This window comes from Rosa chinensis, chromosome 5, assembly GCF_002994745.2.
Source record: "Rosa chinensis cultivar Old Blush chromosome 5, RchiOBHm-V2, whole genome shotgun sequence".
In the NCBI taxonomy this organism is placed as follows: domain Eukaryota; kingdom Viridiplantae; phylum Streptophyta; class Magnoliopsida; order Rosales; family Rosaceae; genus Rosa; species Rosa chinensis.
In genome coordinates, this window is record NC_037092.1 from 63,341,510 (window position 1) to 63,360,343 (window position 18,834).

General features: G+C 36.3%; 1 protein-coding gene across 2 annotated transcripts; it reads left to right on the forward strand.

Annotated features, from left to right (window-relative positions):
- The first annotated feature begins 5,467 nt into the window (after window positions 1-5,467).
- LOC112168450 (protein ENHANCED DISEASE RESISTANCE 2-like) lies at window positions 5,468-12,766 on the forward strand. Of its 2 annotated transcripts, none has more exons than XM_024305569.2 (21): window positions 5,468-5,904; window positions 6,791-6,865; window positions 6,978-7,031; window positions 7,107-7,172; window positions 7,260-7,321; window positions 7,521-7,651; window positions 7,718-7,764; window positions 7,847-7,944; window positions 8,437-8,532; window positions 8,633-8,697; window positions 8,786-8,857; window positions 9,183-9,329; window positions 9,440-9,750; window positions 10,092-10,164; window positions 10,282-10,457; window positions 10,978-11,079; window positions 11,210-11,260; window positions 11,341-11,484; window positions 11,851-11,946; window positions 12,219-12,320; window positions 12,418-12,766. In XM_024305569.2, the coding sequence occupies exons 1-21, from the start codon at window positions 5,752-5,754 to the stop codon at window positions 12,508-12,510; spliced, it is 2,214 nt and encodes a 737-aa protein (XP_024161337.1). In that variant the 5' UTR covers window positions 5,468-5,751; the 3' UTR covers window positions 12,511-12,766. The 2 variants fall into 2 exon arrangements, with proteins under 2 accessions (XP_024161337.1, XP_024161338.1); XM_024305570.2 differs by having other exon boundaries at window positions 10,101-10,164; window positions 12,418-12,510.
- The last annotated feature ends 6,068 nt before the right edge of the window (window positions 12,767-18,834 follow it).

Genomic DNA, 18,834 nt, shown 5'->3' on the forward strand with positions numbered 1-18,834 from the left:
GAGAGAGTATTTGAGAACCCTCATATGAGCTAAAATATTAAAGTAATTTGGTCTAGGCCTAGCAAAACTATAATTAAATAACTAATGAAATCTATAAAAGGAATAGTAAATAAAATTCATAATATTAATAAACTTGTAACTTCTGTTTTTTCAATTGGGAAACTTCAAAAATTATGCTTCTAAAGTTAAAAACTTATTGGAAAGGAAAATATAAGTCTACTAGGATATAATTCATGAACTAAGAATAGAATACCTAATCAAAATAGTAATGAGTTTACATTACTTAGATAGGAGCGTGGTATTTACCTCGCCATTTTTCTGTTTTTAAGTGTATGTTAGACTCTGGTTTTTTGGCTGGTCATCTAATGCAATGAACCTTTATTTCAAAAAAAAAAAAAACCTAATCAAAATAGAATAATTCAACATGGGATTATTCAATAATTTTTTCTCAAGAAGATACCTAGTTGTTCTTTTCATAAAACCCCTCAAACAAGCGAGCTCAAAATAAATTTGATATGAGTGACATTTGTTTCTTCAAAGTTTTGATTTTATTGTTTCCAGCTACTTTGATTATCAATTGATATTAAAAAAAAAAAACTACAGAATAACAAATAAATAAATGTATGAATAAAAGTCACAAAAATTAACAGTGATTAACATAGTTAATTGGCGCAAACCAAAGGCAGTGAATTAACTAGTAAAACAATACAAATTTGTAAAGTCTACAAAAAAATCCAAGAGACAATAAAAAAAAACTGATAAGCTGTCGAATTGGCCTCTATTTTGTTACAAAAAGATTAAAAATAAACGAAAAGAAAAAATTATTCTGAAAACGTCCAGTTAGCCATCTTGTTCCAGTTAGGTTTATCCCAACTGAGATGTATGCCATTCTCATTCATCCACCAATACAATATCCTTTTGCCATTGTCTCAAGAAGGCTAAGAATACTCGAAACATGTGCCATACCAATCTTCAAGCCTAAATACAAAGCATCTGTAGTTAACATTCTCTATTATGCGTCATTCGTAATCAACACCCACTTTGAGTGTTGTAAATGGTTTTTTGTCAATTACATTGAGCTCTACAGATTTTGCCGGTGAGATTTCATTGATAAAAGTAATCACCTTCTCATTAGAAACATCAGCTGCAGTAGAGTTGATGGAAAAGGTGCAAGGCAGGACAAGGATTAGCATCAAATATTGGCTAGAACCAGCCATTTTGGGGCTCGGTAGCAAAGGGTTTATAAGGTGTTTGGGGCTCGGTAGCATAGCATCTATTGCTATTGTATTCCTTATTGTAGGTTATTTATGGAACCTAATTGTATCTTATTCTCTTTTTCGTCTTTTAGATTACTCTGATAATTTGTGGGACAAATGTTGTAAAGTTTGGGAGTTACACTTGTGTATTTGGATTATGTTGTATTGTCGGATTTCAGTTGTTGTGTTTTGGGGAGCAAGGTGGCTCCAGAAGAATGAGGATGGTTTATTAGAAATGTGAATGTGTTTCTACAGGTTTTGGGTAGTCTATTTTTAAGAGTGACTCTGCTGAATTTTTGTTAGAATTATTCCTAAGGTGAGCCCCACAGAGCTACCTCGGATTTCAGGGTGGAATTTGGGGCAGGTCCTGTCATTATATCTCACAAAAAGGGCAATAGAACTAAACAACATAAATAAACAAAAACTTTAAATAAAATAAAACTAAGGGTTGGGTCCAATAATTGGCTCTAAGCCCAACGTCCAGCCCAGAACAGGCCCATCTACAATATCTAAGCCCAATAGGCCCAAGCCACAAAGGACTCGTATCCCTCACTTTCAGCCCAAGGCCGCATCTGCGTCAGCCCAACCACCATATCTGTCGCCCCCCCCCCCCCCTAAAAAAAAATCGTCGTGCTTTCATCACCAGCGCCTCCATTGGCGTCAAACCAACAGCCAGCCATCCCGTTCCCCACCTCACACTAGTCGGCAACTTGTAGATCTGCATCAGGATTCGATGCAGTCGTTCCAACACCGCGGACAATTATCCAAATTCGGTCCACCCATGGCCATGACGAAGCCACGACTCTGATCTGACTCTGATCCCAGCCTAATCCAACTCTGAACCCAGCTCACAGCCACCCCTGCAGCCAAGAAGGATGAACAAAAAGTCCCCCCAACCCTAGCCTCTGAACGTTAGATACGCCCACTGCACAAGCATCCCATCCTGCCGCACCAATGCCAAGCTGCAGCAGGACAACTATGAACCAACACCCAGCTGCAACTAGACAGGTACGAAGGATGACAACGACAACTCTTTAGGGTTTCAGTGTTTTCTCTCGACGAGAAATTTGACAAATACTTTTTCTATTAGAAAACAAATGTGATTTATGTGAATTGGTTGGTGACTTAAAAATGATTTGAAATGTCATTGTGTTGACAAATGATTTTCTTTAAGAGGAAGGAGAAATTAATTCAGTGATGTTAATTGCTGATTTTATCTTGACATTAAATGATGTGAGATTTTGTTGATTGTGATTTTGTGTAATCGAATTTTAAGTTGAGATACTATATGCATGTGTAGGCCAGGCACAAGTTGGTTTATCTAACCTGATAACCACTGAAAGTGGCCTAGTGGTTCTTGCCTAGTTGGGTGTGCTCCCCAACCTAAGTTCGAATCCCGAAGCTGTCAAAGTGGCCAAGCACTGTGCTGCAATGCACAGTTGGAGCATTTTACATGCGCCGAATGGGCTTATCTTGGGCCTAGGAAGCCTTTAGGTTCCCCTTGACAAAGTCAAAAAATCTAACCTGATACTGAAGGATGTGAAATTGATAATGAGTTTGATATTACTTATTTGATTTGTTAGGTTGAGATATCTAAAGCATATGTTTTATGTTATGATTGTTTGAGTTTACTCACACGAGCTTTAAAAGTTTACCATGTTTATTTGTTGCAACCTTGTGCACTATTCGATGGTGTAGAGATTAATCTTGCAGGTCAGGGTAATCGTGAAATAAGCCTATATTACAATAAGCATCAAGAGAACATTATAAAATAATTCCAACAGTCTCCACTAAATCTATGTATTGATTGTATTCAAACAAGTACCAATTAGCAAAGAGTGCACAACTGGCTACTCTATTTGCTTTGACAAAACGGTGACATAATGGAAAAATTACTCTATCATGAAGAAGCATAAATACAAATAGCTCAGTTTTCCTACTATATTGCCACACGGAAACAAATTCGTCAACACTCTATCTCATCCTGCCATTAGGAGGTTATGTCCATTTGATCAAGTAAACGGCTCGCCGCCTCGTTAGGCCAGAAATTATTGTATTATTATTTTAGCGATATAAGTTATTAGAGACATTTTGAGTTTGCAAAGACCCATATACCCCATATGGAGTTCAAACTATACTGTCTGTCTAAACATGCAAAAAATAAAATAAAAAAATTAACGCGCAACGCACTTGTATTGAGACTCATCGTAGAATGTAACAATCAACAACTCCTTAAGAAGTTTGTTAGCAAAAACTTTAAGAAAACACAAGGCCAATACCGATCATGTCTCAATACTTTCAATTTCAAACCCCAAAGGGTAAAGAGCACCCAAACCACTCAAGTTATAAACGCTTAATAAAAATGGGCTGTGACCACTTACCCAATTTCAGCATGAACATTGCCCACTTACTCCACCAAGAGTTTATTAACCCCATTTACCCAATCTAACCTATAGTGACAGTATTGCCCCCTATTAAACTCTATCCTCTCAGACTCCCCTTCTCCTCCTAGACTCTCTCTCTCTCTCTTCCTTCCCCTACCAAGCCGACTCAACGACCACTACAAGCCACGAAGATGCCGAGTCCACCAACCACCATCGGTCTCGAAGATGTGAGTTCACCACCATCTGCGCCGGACGACGAATGGACGTTGATCGATAAGGCGGTCGATTGGGGATGGAGATCTCGGCGTCATGGAGATCTCCGTGATGCAGGAAATCGCTGCTCCCTTCTGGACGAAGACGACAACGATGATGAAGAAGAGAGGCGGCGACGAAAAGCTTCAGAGGTCTCACCGGCGCTGCCTTTGTCGGTGATGTCGTTCTTATCAGCTATTCCGGCGCCTAGGAACTCGGCGACTGGGTCTGTTCGACGGCGTCGGTGTGGATCCGGAGACGTGGGTGATCCGGTATGGTAGTGGAGCTGTCGTGCGTTGCTGGGTTTGCAGGGGCCGCGCGGGGATGGGCTGCTGTGTCAGTGCTCGGTGCAGCAGCAGGTGGTGGACGTGGGGGTAGTGGGTTGTCTTGGATGAGTTGGGTGCCCAAGCGACTGGGTGCCCTTAGCAAATCGATGCTGGAGTCGCCGGAGGAGTGACATTACTCCGGTTGCTGCGTTATTTTATTTTTTTTAAGAATTGTTGTTCAGTTCTTTTTTTTGGCAAGGAACAGCATTTTTTTTTTGAATGTCTATTGGATTGGAGGCCAATGATCTACTATCTGTTCAACAATGTGAGTAATCTGACATTGCAATGTAACTGTGGGGTTTGTTTGATGGTCTACTGGGGGGCAGTAGACACATTATTGGCCACCAGTAGACTTTGATACGAGGGACAGGGATCACTATAGTGTGGTGTTTTGATAAATTACCTGTTGTTTTCTGTGTATTAAAGTCAAATTATCTGTGAATCTTACAAAATGGTGCATTTTTGGTGGTCTATTGGGGGGCAGTAGAGACGTTGGACTTTGTATTGGGGGGCAATAATATGATTACTGGGGGGCAGTAATATGATTATAAATTGATCAATTGTGCCTGTAGTGTATTCATTTTGGTTTTGGGAGTTCATACAATTCACTGGACGACAATAATATGATTTTTGGAAGGCAATAATATGATTACTGGGGGGCAGTAATATGATTACTGGGGGGCAGTAATATGATTACTGGGGGGCAATAATAGCCGGATTCCGGTCATCGGTCGCCGGAATCCGGTTACCGTTCGCCGGAGTCCGGTCACCTGTCGCCGGAGTCCGGTCGCCGGAGACCGCGCCGGCCTCTGGTCACCGGAGCACAGCAAGGTGGAAGGTGACTTCTCTCTCTAAGTGAGAAAGAAGGAGAGGGCAAAAAAGTCTCAAAAAAAAAGAAAAAAGAATTAATTGGGTAAAGGGGAAATAATCCCTTAGAGTGTTTTGGGTAAATGGGGTTAAAAAACAGTTGGTGGAGCAAGTGGGCAATTTTTAGCCTAAAATCGGGTAAATGATCATTTCCCCTAATAAAAATTATCTATTTTTATTTCAAAAGAATTAAATGTTTAATCCAAACTCAATTTCTAATTGTCTTTTATCAATTGGCTTTTTTCTTTTTATCATTTATTTTTGTATTTCGAAGAAGAAGAAAGAAACAAAAACAAAAAAGTGCATTGAAACTGTTGGGCAAAACTGTAATCTCATACAATATTATTTGCCTGTCAATTTGTCTCATTCAGGTGTGCACTCATTCAGTTGCTTTTAACAGAGAGGGAAGGCTGAGAGAGAGAGAGAGAGAGAGAAGAATCCCACCCAGAATTCCAAAGATGAACTCCCCTTGATTCTCCCTCTTCAATAGCTGGATTGCGTTCACACCATTTCCACTTTCTCTTCTGTATTTTATATTCTCTGTCTCCACCATTCTACTAAACCCGGGTCCCACATAGGCCTTGCATGGACATATTTTGGTATTGAGAGAAGTAGAATTTGATCGAATTTGAGAGGTGGGTTTGTTCAAGAACCAGGCTTTCCGAGATGGGTACTTCCCAAAATGATCAAACAATGGAGGGTTGGCTTTATCTCATTCGTTCTAATCGGATTGGGTTACAGTACTCCCGCAAACGCTACTTTGTTCTTCAAGGCCATCTTCTTAAAAGCTTCAAGTCACTCCCTGTTTCTGGCAATGAGGTTCTTCCTCTACTTTTACTCAGTCCTTCACTTTCTTTGAATTTCAGTTCACTGAAAAAAAAAACAAATGAAAAGAGAGAATCTTGATGTCTTTGTTTCTTGATCATGTATAGATTTTTGTCTTTGTTGCGGTTAATTGTAACTCATCGTAGTAGAATGGTATCAGAGTTTTGGTCATTGAGTATTTGGACTTTGTTGTTTGAACCCTATTTGTATTTTTGTCAATTTTGAATGGACCACTTATGTTTGTTATTGATTGTGGGACAACTTGCTTCAGGTTTTTATTACACATACATTTACTATAACCCTTAGTTATCTGGCTCTCTGAGTATGACTAGACATGGATAACTGGTTTTGTGTTTTCACTGTTTGATGATTCCATTTCGGATAATCTGGAGAGTGTTGAAATGTAATTATGGAATCTTGTATAAATGTGTAACTTTTGTGGCCGGCTTGGTAGCTTTTTCTTTTATGTTTCCTTGTAAATGCTTTTCTTTATACTCATGGGTTGCAGAGGTTAGAGGTGCCTTTGTCTGAATCTTGGCGTTGGAATCCTACTTTTAGAAATAAGTGCAGAAAATTATGCATTCTGGTTTTCTACTGTCCTTTTCATATAAAAACTTTTGAGCTTTTTCTTCATTTATCATCATTTCTTGTTCTTCAGCACACATCTAGTCCAGCAGTTTTCAACCAAAATGGATATTAAGGATCTTTGCTTATTTTTATTTTAATGCAAACTGAATGAGGAACCTTGAGGATGTTTCGCATACAGATATTTTGATTGAGAATTGTGTTTCCGTCCTTTTGCTTATAGAATTTTCATCATTATGAGGTTTAACTAACAAATAAGAACCTTGCTCATTTTTCTCCTTGATCTGTATATCAGGATCCCATAAGAAGTGCTGTCATAGACGCATGCATCCGAGTGACTGATGATGGACGTGAGAGCATTAGTAGAAAAGTGTGCACCTTAGACAGTCTCCTAATTCAGCAATGTGTTTATTAGTTCCTTTTGCTGATTACTTTAGTGACAGTGATATATTTTTATTAACGCTGTTTTTTGCAACTTTTAGGTATTCTTCATATTCACACTGTATAATACGTCAAATCACAATGATCAACTTAAGGTGTGGTAACTGCTTTCTAAAAAAAATTGTTTCTCTTACAAGTTGATGGAAAATAATGAGATTTTAATTTCATAGTTGGGAGCAAGCAGTCCAGAAGAAGCCGCAAGATGGATTCATTCCTTTCAGGAAGTGGCTTTAAAGGTTTTAAAACGCTTGGTTTTGTTATTCTACTATAGATTCTTATGCTACCTGTGACTCTAATCTCTAATTGTCTATGCATATATGCAGGCTGGTCCGGATCATGGGAGTAATGTTTTGGAATGTTCAAGTAGCATATGGAAGTCCTTTAGGTGTGATTATTTATCATCACTTTATTAAATTCTCCTTTTCACCTGGTCATGTAAATTGGTGTGAATTTTTTCATTGGATGTCTAGCAAACTTGGATAACATGCTGGTTGCAGTCATGGTCTATTCTTGTAGCTCTGAAATAATTCCTCCTACTTCTGTTATCTAATTGTCTGAGTACTAAGCAGGTTTCATATGTGCAGATTAGGTGGATCTAATAGGGGAAGTCGTATTAGTTCTATAGACTGGACCCTTTGTTCTTCTACACAAACTGATGCTGTGACATCCGATGTAATTGCTCCTTCACCTTGGACAATCTTTGGTTGTCAGAATGGTAAGAGCCATCTTTGAGCATTTTAAGGTGCTGAAACTGCATTTTAACTTTATTCATGTAATGTAGGTCTACGACTATTTAAAGAAACGAAAGATAGGGATTCTCATGGGAAGGTTGGTTGGTTTTATAATCATTACTCTAAGTGGTTGTAAGAAAAGGCATTTGTGTTATTGACTGTGAATCTATCATGAGCAGTGGGATGATCATCCTGCCATAATGGCAGTAGGTGTGGTTGGTGGAACTTCAGAAGCCATATTCCAGACACTTATGTCCCTTGGTCCCTCAAGATCTGAGTAAGTTCCCTGAGAACATGATACAGAACCCAGTAAGAGAAGGCTGGAAATGACTAAACTAAACTATTCCCTAGGAGACACAAAACAAGCTGAAACTATAACTCTTTGAATTTATAATGGTAAAATACGGTCCAATACAATGACACTCAGGCCTATATATTGAGGCTGTACAATTACAAAATATCCAAAGCTCAAATATATAGATAATGTCAATCATAAGCAAGCTTAAAATCCCAAGGTAGACAATAACACCCTAGCTATAATCGTACAAGGTGCGTACATGCACATCAGGATCTCTATCATGACTCTTTAGCCTTTTCTATGATTATTAAATGTTGGAGGAGCAGCTTATATGTTTCCTGAAATCTGATCCAAGGATATAGTTCCCTCTTAATCCATATCTGCATTATTCTTCTGGTTAATTTCTCATTCAAAGTGTCATATATCAAGCTTGTTTGTAACTAACATGCAAGTGCACAAATTGGCTTGTAGATGGGACTTCTGTTTCTACAAGGGCAGCGTGGTTGAACACCTTGACGGTCACACTGATATCATTCACAAGCAGTTATATAGCGATTGGATGCCATGGTCAGGCCCAGGGCTGTAATTTATTTGAAAATATTCTGAGGCAGTTGCCTAAATGACTTTTTGTGTAGTTATCTTATATAATCAGCATATCATATTGCAGGGGAATGAAGCCGAGAGATCTATTGTTGCGGCGGTATTGGAGAAGGGAAGATGATGGGACATATGGTAGTATTCCAATGAAAGGACTAAAAAATTAAGTTAACGTTTACATTTATACAACTAATTGAAACAAGTTTTAACATCCTTTGGACAGTTATTCTCTACCATTCTGTGTTCCATAAGAAGTGTCCATCTCAGAAAGGCTACGTCCGCGCCTGCCTTAAAAGTAATGTATGCTTAGTATTTAAATTTTTTATAAATCTCCTAGACCTTACAACTGTGTGTGCATGTGTTGTATTTGATGCAGTATTAACATTAGATTATCTCGACATGTATGCAAATTTCCTGGTATGGCATGCATATTTCACTTCTGTCATGCCTCCCAAGTTAACAAAACTTGTTTTCCTTTCGCTGCTTGTTTGAGTTTAAATTTAATTTGTGTAACTGCTTGTTTTAATATTATTTTAATTTATAGACTGCGGGAACTGGGAAGCGAATAATTTGGAACTTACTGATGGGAAGATTTTGAGACATTTACAACTTTCTTGCAGGTGGAGGATATGTTATATCACCTGTGAACCAAGGGAAACATTCAGCTGTGAAGCACATGCTTGCAATTGATTGGAAGTACTGGAAATCTTATCTGCAGACTTCTTCATCCCGATCTATGACCATCAAAATGCTAGGAAGAGTTGCTGGTATTATTCTTCTGTTGAATGATAGATCTTTGCATGCATTTCTGTCATTGTTTCACAGTAGTTTGGTGCGTTGAATCAATCTAATATTTACACTATTTTTGTATTGGCAGCACTACGAGAGTTATTCAAAGCAAAAGTAGGAAACTATTCTTCCTCAGAGTTTTCATCTGGAGAGCTAAGGAGAAATTTTGGTGTGCATCAAAATGAAGGGTATGGAGAGGCTGATGCTCTGGCACTGACTGGGGATGGGAGCACCAATGAAAATATATTGGAAGAAGTGGATAACTCACCTTCAGAACATGCTAGTCTTGTTAGCTTGAATGATGCTTCTGATGAATTCTTTGATGTGCCTGAGCCTCCATACCATGATCAATCAGAAACTGACTGGACTCCTGATTTTGGCTCTGATATCTATTCACAGGTAATGATTTGGGTTTAAATTTGTCACTTTTGGATTGCAATTGTTCAGCTTTATGCTCCATTTGGTAATTGCAGAATGTGGTTTACACTTGATATTGTACTAAAAAATTGCTAGTTGCACACACAGACAAGAGACACCACAGACATGCAACGTGTATCTGTTTGCTCAATCTTATTTACGTTTGGATGCACTTGTTTTTATATGCATTTTAGATAAAGTTTAGCTTGATTGAACTTTTATGCCCTTATATGTCAACATGTTTACCTCTGTACTTGATTTTCCATACTTCATCTCAATACCTCTGCACATAAAAGTTTTTAACTCGGCTTTGATTGTACTAGGAATTGCAGGATACACGTCATCCGAAGTTATCAACTGCTGCTGGTTTTGTGAAGAGATTGCATGATCTTACAGGTTGTTATAGATAATTACTAGTTTAGTTTTAAGATATGTATGGCTTGCTATCTAGTAGTCTTCCTTTATCTAGGTTTTTTGTATGATTTCATGATGGCTGGATATCATGTGCTGCAGTTCAGAAGAGGGGCTATGTGGACCTACAAGAGATGACCAGGGAAGACAGTATGTCATGCAACTATGGGTTCACACTTCCAAAAGATTCAACTTGTTCTTTGGCTTGCAGTTGGACTGAGACAGACCCTTCTACTTTTCTAATTCGTGGCAAAAGTTATCTGGAAGACCGTAAGAAGGTTTGAACAGAACTATGTTTGAGATATTGTTGCCTACCGTGAGTGTTTTAGAATGAAAAAAAAAATGTATCTTCTTATGTTCCAACTATGTTTATTCGACCCAAAAATTGTGGTTGCACAGTTGTGTGCAGTCCAGCTTTAAGCTTGCATGTCCATTGGATGCCGATTTAGGATGGCCTGCTTTTGGAGTGTTGATTTATGTGTTTCTGTGTTCTTCCAATCTCTGTTTCTTTGTTAGTACATTTTGAACGAGAACCTCTTCTTATCTGCCGCAACGAAGATAATGTGTGCTGAGCATTAATTTGCGATAATAGTTACTAGGACTTTCTAATCTGATTGCAGTCCCTTAAAGTCAAATGGCAGTTGAAAGTCAATATTATTATTCTTAGACACTCACAGAGTTTATGAGGAGTGCAAATTGACATTCTCTGTTTCCATATTCTCTTGAAAGACTTCAGTTGGCAGTTTGTAGCTTATGTTTTGGTCCTTTTTTCTCTTTTTGTTTCTTTTATGTTTTCAGGTTAAAGCAAAGGGCATGTTGATGCAAATGGTTGCTGCAGATTGGCTAAGATCTGACAAGCGTGAAGATGATCTTGGAGGTCGTCCTGGGAGCATTGTTCAGGTTATTTTTTAACTGCAGAATTCATTTTCTTATTAATACAATTTTTTTTCCACCTAATACTTATAAAGTTGATTGAAAACTTTGAAAAGCTGGTACAACCATGTCTGTAAACAAGCTTTTTATTCTACAGAAATATGCAGCAAAGGGTGGGAAAGAATTCTTCTTCATTGTGAACATTCAGGTAAACCAGTCATAATTTTCGTGTTGTCTTCTGTATGGTATTGTATAATTTTTCACCGAACTATCTGTTATATAAATCAGGTTCCAGGTTCAACCACATATAGCCTAGCGCTATACTATATGATGAGTTCTCCAGTTGAAGATGCACCCTTGCTAGAGAATTTTGTTAAGGGGGATGATGCATATAGAAATTCAAGGTTTAAGCTCATACCGTACATATCTAAGGTTAGTAAATGTGGTAATGGCATACTTGGTCTTTGCTACATATCTTTGTTACAATGTACGGAAAACAATGTATAAAAGCACCATTTGCCTGAACAATTTATACTATGTGTGGCTGTGTGCCTGCCCGTAACTTTTACCGTTGTTGTTTAAGTATCTAGATCCATGAATGAAACTTATATCATCTCTATCTCTCCCTTTCTGTCTCATAATGATCTTGAATCTGAAATACATCTTCTTATTGGTGAAACAGATGCACTGTCATTCTCTTTTTTTTTCTTTTTTTTACATTAATATTTTTTCCATCATAAATTCCATCCCTGAGTATGATATGATTTGGGTCATGAGAATTGATGATTATGTCCCCAGGGTTCATGGATTGTTAAGCAGAGTGTGGGAAAGAAGGCATGCATCATTGGTCAAGCACTTGAAATAAATTACTTCCATGGGAAGAACTACGTGGAGGTACATTTTCAGTAATAGGCTAATAGCAATGAATGCACTTTAAAATATGTTGCTCGGTTGTGTAAGCATAACTTGCATATTAAAGTATAAGGTTTCATACTACCATATGTTCTCTAATATGACAGAGTACATGTATCATCTCTGCTTTTGAGTGACAGTTCTGTAATAGAACAGTGGGAGGGCGTTGCTATATAGTGCCTATAATAAAAATGTGGTATCCAGCATATATTGGGATTTGCCCTTTTTGTAATATGTGCTAATTTTTTATTCAGCTTGGTATTGACATTGGATCATCAACAGTCGCAAGGGGTGTGGTTAGTCTTGTCCTTGGGTACCTAAACAATCTTGTGATTGAGATGGCATTTTTGATACAGGTAAACAATTCTTTTATCATATCGTAACAATTGATACCCCAGTTTGTTTTGTCTAAATATTTCCCTTCATGCTTAATTGTCAATCTTTTTTTCCCAGGCAAATACGCCAGAGGAGCTTCCAGAGTATCTTCTTGGGACCTGCCGCCTTAATCATCTTGATGCCTCTAAGGCCATTTTAGTGAAACCATGATCATACTCAACAACAAAATGTGGCTTTTATGGAAATTGGGTCATATTGTTGAATGGAACATAAAACATAACTGACGGAAAAGCAGGGCTGGTTTTTCCCTGCGAACTTTGCTGGAAGTAGTCATTCTTTTATTCAATCAATTCAATATTGGGAACAAGGCATTCCTCATTAGTTATAGATATTGTTAGGGTAGGTATTCCACCTCTGTACAGATGGCATTCCTCATTAGTTTTCATTCCCTGATTCGGATTTGTGATTACTTTTCCCTCTAGTTTTATTAGTCATCATTCTATTACCAAATGTTGCTTCTGTACTATTGTGACTAATCTAGAGTTTGCCAAATATTAGAAATCAATTTTTGCCCATTATCAAATGGGTATCCAACCCCCTTATCCTGATGCAAACCCAGTGAAAATTTGGGGAGGTCATTCAACCAGCATTTTGTAAAAGAAAATAAATGATAGTGAAAATGATATTCTTAATTGGAAGGGCTGGCCCAATGCAGGAGAGGCTGTTGACCTGTTGTGTCACACAGAATTTGCTATTTTCAGTGTCATGCAATAGAGGGTTGTAGCTAGCCTCACGCAGAATGTATCTGAGAAACAGGAAAATTGTAACAAATAGAACTCATTTGATTTTCATAGGATGCCTCTCTCTCGCAGAATATTAGTTAGGTTAAGTTTAGCAACAAGAATTGATGCAGTTGAAAATGAACCTCTTGCTATGAAGACGATAACTGTTTTGAGTTATGGGATGTTGGAGGAACCAATGGTGTCTGTGATACAGTTGAATTGAGTTTCTATACACACAATTACAAATGTTGGCACCCTGATGTGATTGACTACATATCAACATGTATTATCCTACGTATCTTATTTGATTGGTTAGTTTGGAATAATATAAATAATAAAAAGTGAATTTAATTTAGAATACAAAAATAGTTATAAAATATTGAATAAAGTAAGCACTTCATATATAAAACGTTGGGCTCAAGTCATTGAGTCCTACTACAATTATACAAAATGGCTGTTTAATTGTATTTAGTTTTTTTTCTGATCGAAATCAATTCAACCCATTATGACGAACTAAAAAACTTTCAACTGTGAGTCCACAACTACATTAAGAGATTGCGTTTGATTCCTCCATTAATATTCACATCAAAATTCAATACAGGCATAGACTGGGCATGCTCACTATGAAAATAGTGAAAACTAGACTTCGCAATAGAATGGAAGGCGATTTTCTTACTGACTCTATGATTATGTAAATTGAAAATGAAATCATTGAAAACTTTAGTATAGACTTGATTATTAATGACTTTTGAGATATGCAAGAGCGACGAGTCCCATTTTGATGAATAATCCAATTTAAAATTGAGTTTATTTTTCATATTTGATTCTATTATCCCTCAACAACACCTCCCCCCCTTTTGAGATATGCAAGAGCGACGAGTCCCATTTTGATGAATAATACAATTTAAAAACTTTATTATAATATAGAGTATAGACTATGTTTCGTTATTGAGTTTATTTTTCATATTTGATTATATTATTCTATTATCCCTCAACAACAACCACCCCACACCACACAAATCTCTGGCTCCGCTCTGTGTGGGTGAAATAGGATCTGTACATTGAAGAAGATCAGCGTCATATGTATACTCCAGGTGAAAACTGAAAAGAGTAAGAAGAATGTGCACTTATACAACTACTATGTCCATTCCAGCACAAATGTCATGAGACTTGTGAGTAAAGATAGTAGTTATCGGATTGAACCTTTCATTGCTAGTGATTCTCCTAAATGAATATTTAGTACTAGTATCACAGGAGTTGTTTTATTTCTCTTTTTGTACTGCTCCATTCATAAATAGAAAAATAAAAAATGAGTTGTACCACAAAACTCTATTAAGACATATCGTTCGAGTTAGTGTCCTTAAGTTCACGTCCTGTCTTTCGACCGACTTGCACTTTATATCAAAGACCACTCCAAGAGGTGACTAGCTAGCTTGATTCTTCAATATGGCCTTGTACTCTTGTATATCTAATTGCAAATATTCTTACCAAAGGATTGACCAACCTATTTTCCTCTTTGACCTAGGGTTATCAGTTAAAAAGCTACTACGAGCGATGAAATTATAAAAAATAAAAATAAATACAAAATTGTAAAAACCTAAAAAGGAACAGAGGTCCATCGAGCTACAGAAACTTGTCATTTTTGAGCTTCTCTCTTGGTAGTTTGGATGCATGACATATATATGTTACGCATTCAATTTTTGTGTCATGCAGAGGTTTCCATTTTCACTAGTGAAAGTAGTGATGAACAGCTTTTTTGTTTCAGAATCTCATCTTATTAATTAGAGGTGTTAAAATAGGTCATGTCGTGCCAATCCAATCTATAATTCTATATAATTAAATTGAGTGAGACTTGAAATGATGTGTCTTCGTGATAGAGTAATCTTTTCGTTATGTCACCGCTTTACTAAAGCAAATGGAGTAACCAGTTGTGCAATATGCTAAATAGTGCATGTTAGAAGACATAGATTTGTTAGAGACTCCTGTTATTATTTCGATCAGGTCGTTCTTTTGTTGTTTATTGTAATTTAGGGTTTAGGCTCTATTTCTTGTATTCTGTTTCATTAATCAAGGTTTGAAAACAGGGGCACTAGCTCTTATTAAAAAAAAAATTCAAATTGAGTGCATCCATTACAAGTTCCAACCATGATATTAAGCACGAAACAACACATGGTCCACATAGACGATATCGAAACTAGTCGAGCCGGCTGGAACGAGCAGGAAACATGCAGATCAACTAGACCAAAACTATAGTTTAGGCTCGTCAACATCAACAAACAAGCAGGAAGACAGAAACACCAACACGATACTAATGAGACAAAATTAGGCACAAAATCACAAATAACATCATGTCTTTTCAAGAAACTTTCCAGCAAGCGAAGACAATTTCTATAAACCAGTCCACACATATGTACGAATGTAAACATATTATATATATGTATGTATAAATAGTTTAGTTTCAAGCCCTAAGATCTTAGAACTCCGTTTTTGCCATCATCAAATGGGTGCATCGAGAAGCTAGCTCCTTAGCCTGATGTAAACCCATGCCAGTGACTGCATGGGATGGCTTCATGCAGGAGGATACCATGTCAAGTATAGAGATCCATGGTATTATTGTATTGATCTTCTTCTCCAAATTGGAGAATATATACAACAATGCAAGCTACCTAAAGCTGGGTATGAAAACTAAAATACAAATGTCAAGTAATACAGCTACGTACATTAAATACAATAGAGATCATTGTCTGCTGCTATATGTTACAGTAGTCCAGATTTGCTGCTTCTACAGTTTTATTACTGTATAGGTGTGCTGAATAGAGCAGCTCACGTAACAAGGCCGTGTTGCCACACAGAAGAGCTGTTGTTAGAGTCATGCAAGAGAGGGTTGTGGCTTGGCCTCATGCAGAAGAGGATGTTGAAAAGGAGGAGATTTGTAATAAGCAATTAATTGGTACAAATTGATCGATCAAAAAAAATAATAATAATTGGTACAAATTGATCCAACTCATTTGATGGGTACCTGTCTTTCTCTTTCTAAGTTTCTGTATTCCCTAGTCCACAAAGGTCCAGACGTAGAAACATCAGTATTGATGCATTAGTATATATGTCAAATGTAATCAAATGAAACTTAGTGATCAAGCAATAAAGAATTATTATTAGTCTTAATTAATTATGTTCTTGGTTAATCATATACTCTATACATGAGATAACCAATATAATTATCGATCTTATATATAGGGGTTCGTTCACATTTTATCCGTGTCTATTTTATGTGAGAGGTTTTGTGGTGACACCTCTATATAAATAAAGTCCCTACACTCTCTTTAAGACAGGTCTTTGACATTTATAGAATTTGTTGTTGGTATCCACTATCCACAGCTATAAATTTAAAGAATTTCATCCTTGTTGTAAATATTATATAAATGTGGTTGTCCACTGTAAATACTCATTTGTTATGTCCTTATAATGTAAATATTACTTCTATATAAAGGGGTCTAATGAGAATAAAATACACACTTCTACCTCCTTATATATTCTGTTTCTCTATTCTATCTCTCTCTTATTCTCTAGTTTATAGCACGTTATCAGCATGCATTTACTCTTATTTTTCTTTTTCTTCTTCTTTGAACTCCATGATGATTTGCAAGCCTTATGGTGCAACATAGTTGCTTATGACCAAAGTTACTGATTTATGAGTTTTTCTTCTTTCTCTCCTAGATGAACATCAATTATTTTTATGCGATCATGTAATTTTTAGATATTTGATGTATAATATTGTTGAAAGTTTATATTTCATATACGACATTGAGAACTACATGTTTCAATAGTCAACACTCGAGTCCGCTAACCTAGTAGTCTTAGACCTATGGCTCTACAGACATCACACGAATGTTTTTCTCGTATTTTCCTTATGGGATCTATTGTTCATATTTATGAACACTTCAAAACCTCTATTTTGTATATGAATTTTCTATCATTGTTCATAGAACATATAGTTCTAATACTTATGGATTCTGATATATCTCATCTTTTCTCTTTGTAGAAAGATGACGCATTTGACAAAGTTGGACTTCGATCCTCTTGAAATTTCTGGTAATAACTATTTGAGTTGGGTTCTAGATGCCAGAATTCACCTTGTGGCTAATAACCTTAGAGATGCCATCAAAGTTGACAATAAGTCATATGTGCAAGATCGCACCAAGACTATGATTTTCTTTCGCCATCATCTTGACAAGAGCTTAAAAAGATGAGTACCTTATTGTGAAAGATCCGCTTAAGTTTTGGCAAGCATTGGCTAATCGATTTGTTTACCAGAAAACTATTTTTCTACCTAGAGCACGATGTTGATGGACGCATTTGCTCCTTCAGAACTTCGACTCTATCACTGATTTCAATTCCGCTATGCATCGAATTACCTCCCAACTAAAATTATGTGGAGAACCTGTCAGTAAAGATAGCAACGCGGTGTTCTTAGCACTGATTAATTCTAAGCCTATATTTAGGCATTTTTTCTACCTACCTTTGTTTTGTTTAGTCATTTTTATTTGTCTTTTTCTTATTTAATAATTTCGTTTCATTATGAATCCTGCTGAATATTTCATCATGAATTATGTTCATTCAATTATTCTGAATTATTCTTTATTAAGGGTAATGACAGACATTTTTGTCATATCCGCTACATGAATACCTAAATTTTTCTTAATTATGCCTACAATCAATGATTTATATCCACCCATACTATTTCGTTTTTTTTTTTTTTTTTTTTGTAAAATAATAACAAAATTATTTTCCATTGTTGGGACTTGAACCCAGGTCTTTTTAGATTAGAACCAAATATCCTAACCAACTAGACTACAACAAATTTATGTCTATTTTGTTATAATGTTATATTAATGCATGTATCAATTATTGACTTTATATGAATATCTCTCTATTTTGGCATATGCTACTCACGAATTGGTATCAATAATATCAATTATGTTTCCAACAAAATCGAGGTATGTATTTTTATGAGCTTGATGACTTCAATTTCATTTCCTCCTATTATTTGATCTAATAAATTGATATAAAATTGTCAATTTATAATGAGATCGAAACTACATGTTTCTTGATTCAATTTCATGAGAACTTAAAATTCCTCCACTGATTGTTATACAATCAAATAAATCGAAACTTTTTGTTTCTTGATCTCCAATTATGTCAGGACCTTTGCCCTTCTCTTTACGAGTACATGTGAACCTTTATTCACTCTACTTTTAGAACATGCTTTTAATTGTGAAAACTCAAACCAAATGTTTTGAGTATGAGGGCTTTGATCCCTAAATCTATTATTTATTGGAGTATACGCTTATACCCATATGGACCATTGCCCCAAACTCAAAATTTGAGTATATCATTTTGACATTTTTCAGTGTCAAACAATAATATGAACACGTGTTCATCAATAAATTCAATTTGAACTATAAATGTTCATGATAAACATAATGACAAACACATTTGTCTTGCATATAATGCAATTATGGACATGATCCATTGCAATTGTTGATAATTTTTCACAATTGATGCTTCAGAAAGCTAAGGTAACAATCATTTCATGATTGATGGCTCCAAACTGAGCTCGTATTATGTTACCTATGTGGAATACCATTGCATATATTTGGTGATGAAAGTTTCACCTACATTAAGTTGTATTAATCAACTATAAGTATACTATTGTATACTATATCATGAACTAAAAGTTTTCATTGAGCCA

Coding starts and splice junctions, on each gene's coding strand:
- LOC112168450 (XM_024305569.2), top strand. CDS start 5,752: ATGGGTACTTCCCAAAATGATCAAACAATGGAGGGTTGGCTTTATCTC. Junction 7,032..7,106: donor ATCACAATGATCAACTTAAG/GTGTGGTAACTG, acceptor TTAATTTCATAG/TTGGGAGCAAGCAGTCCAGA. Junction 10,165..10,281: donor GAGATTGCATGATCTTACAG/GTTGTTATAGAT, acceptor CATGTGCTGCAG/TTCAGAAGAGGGGCTATGTG.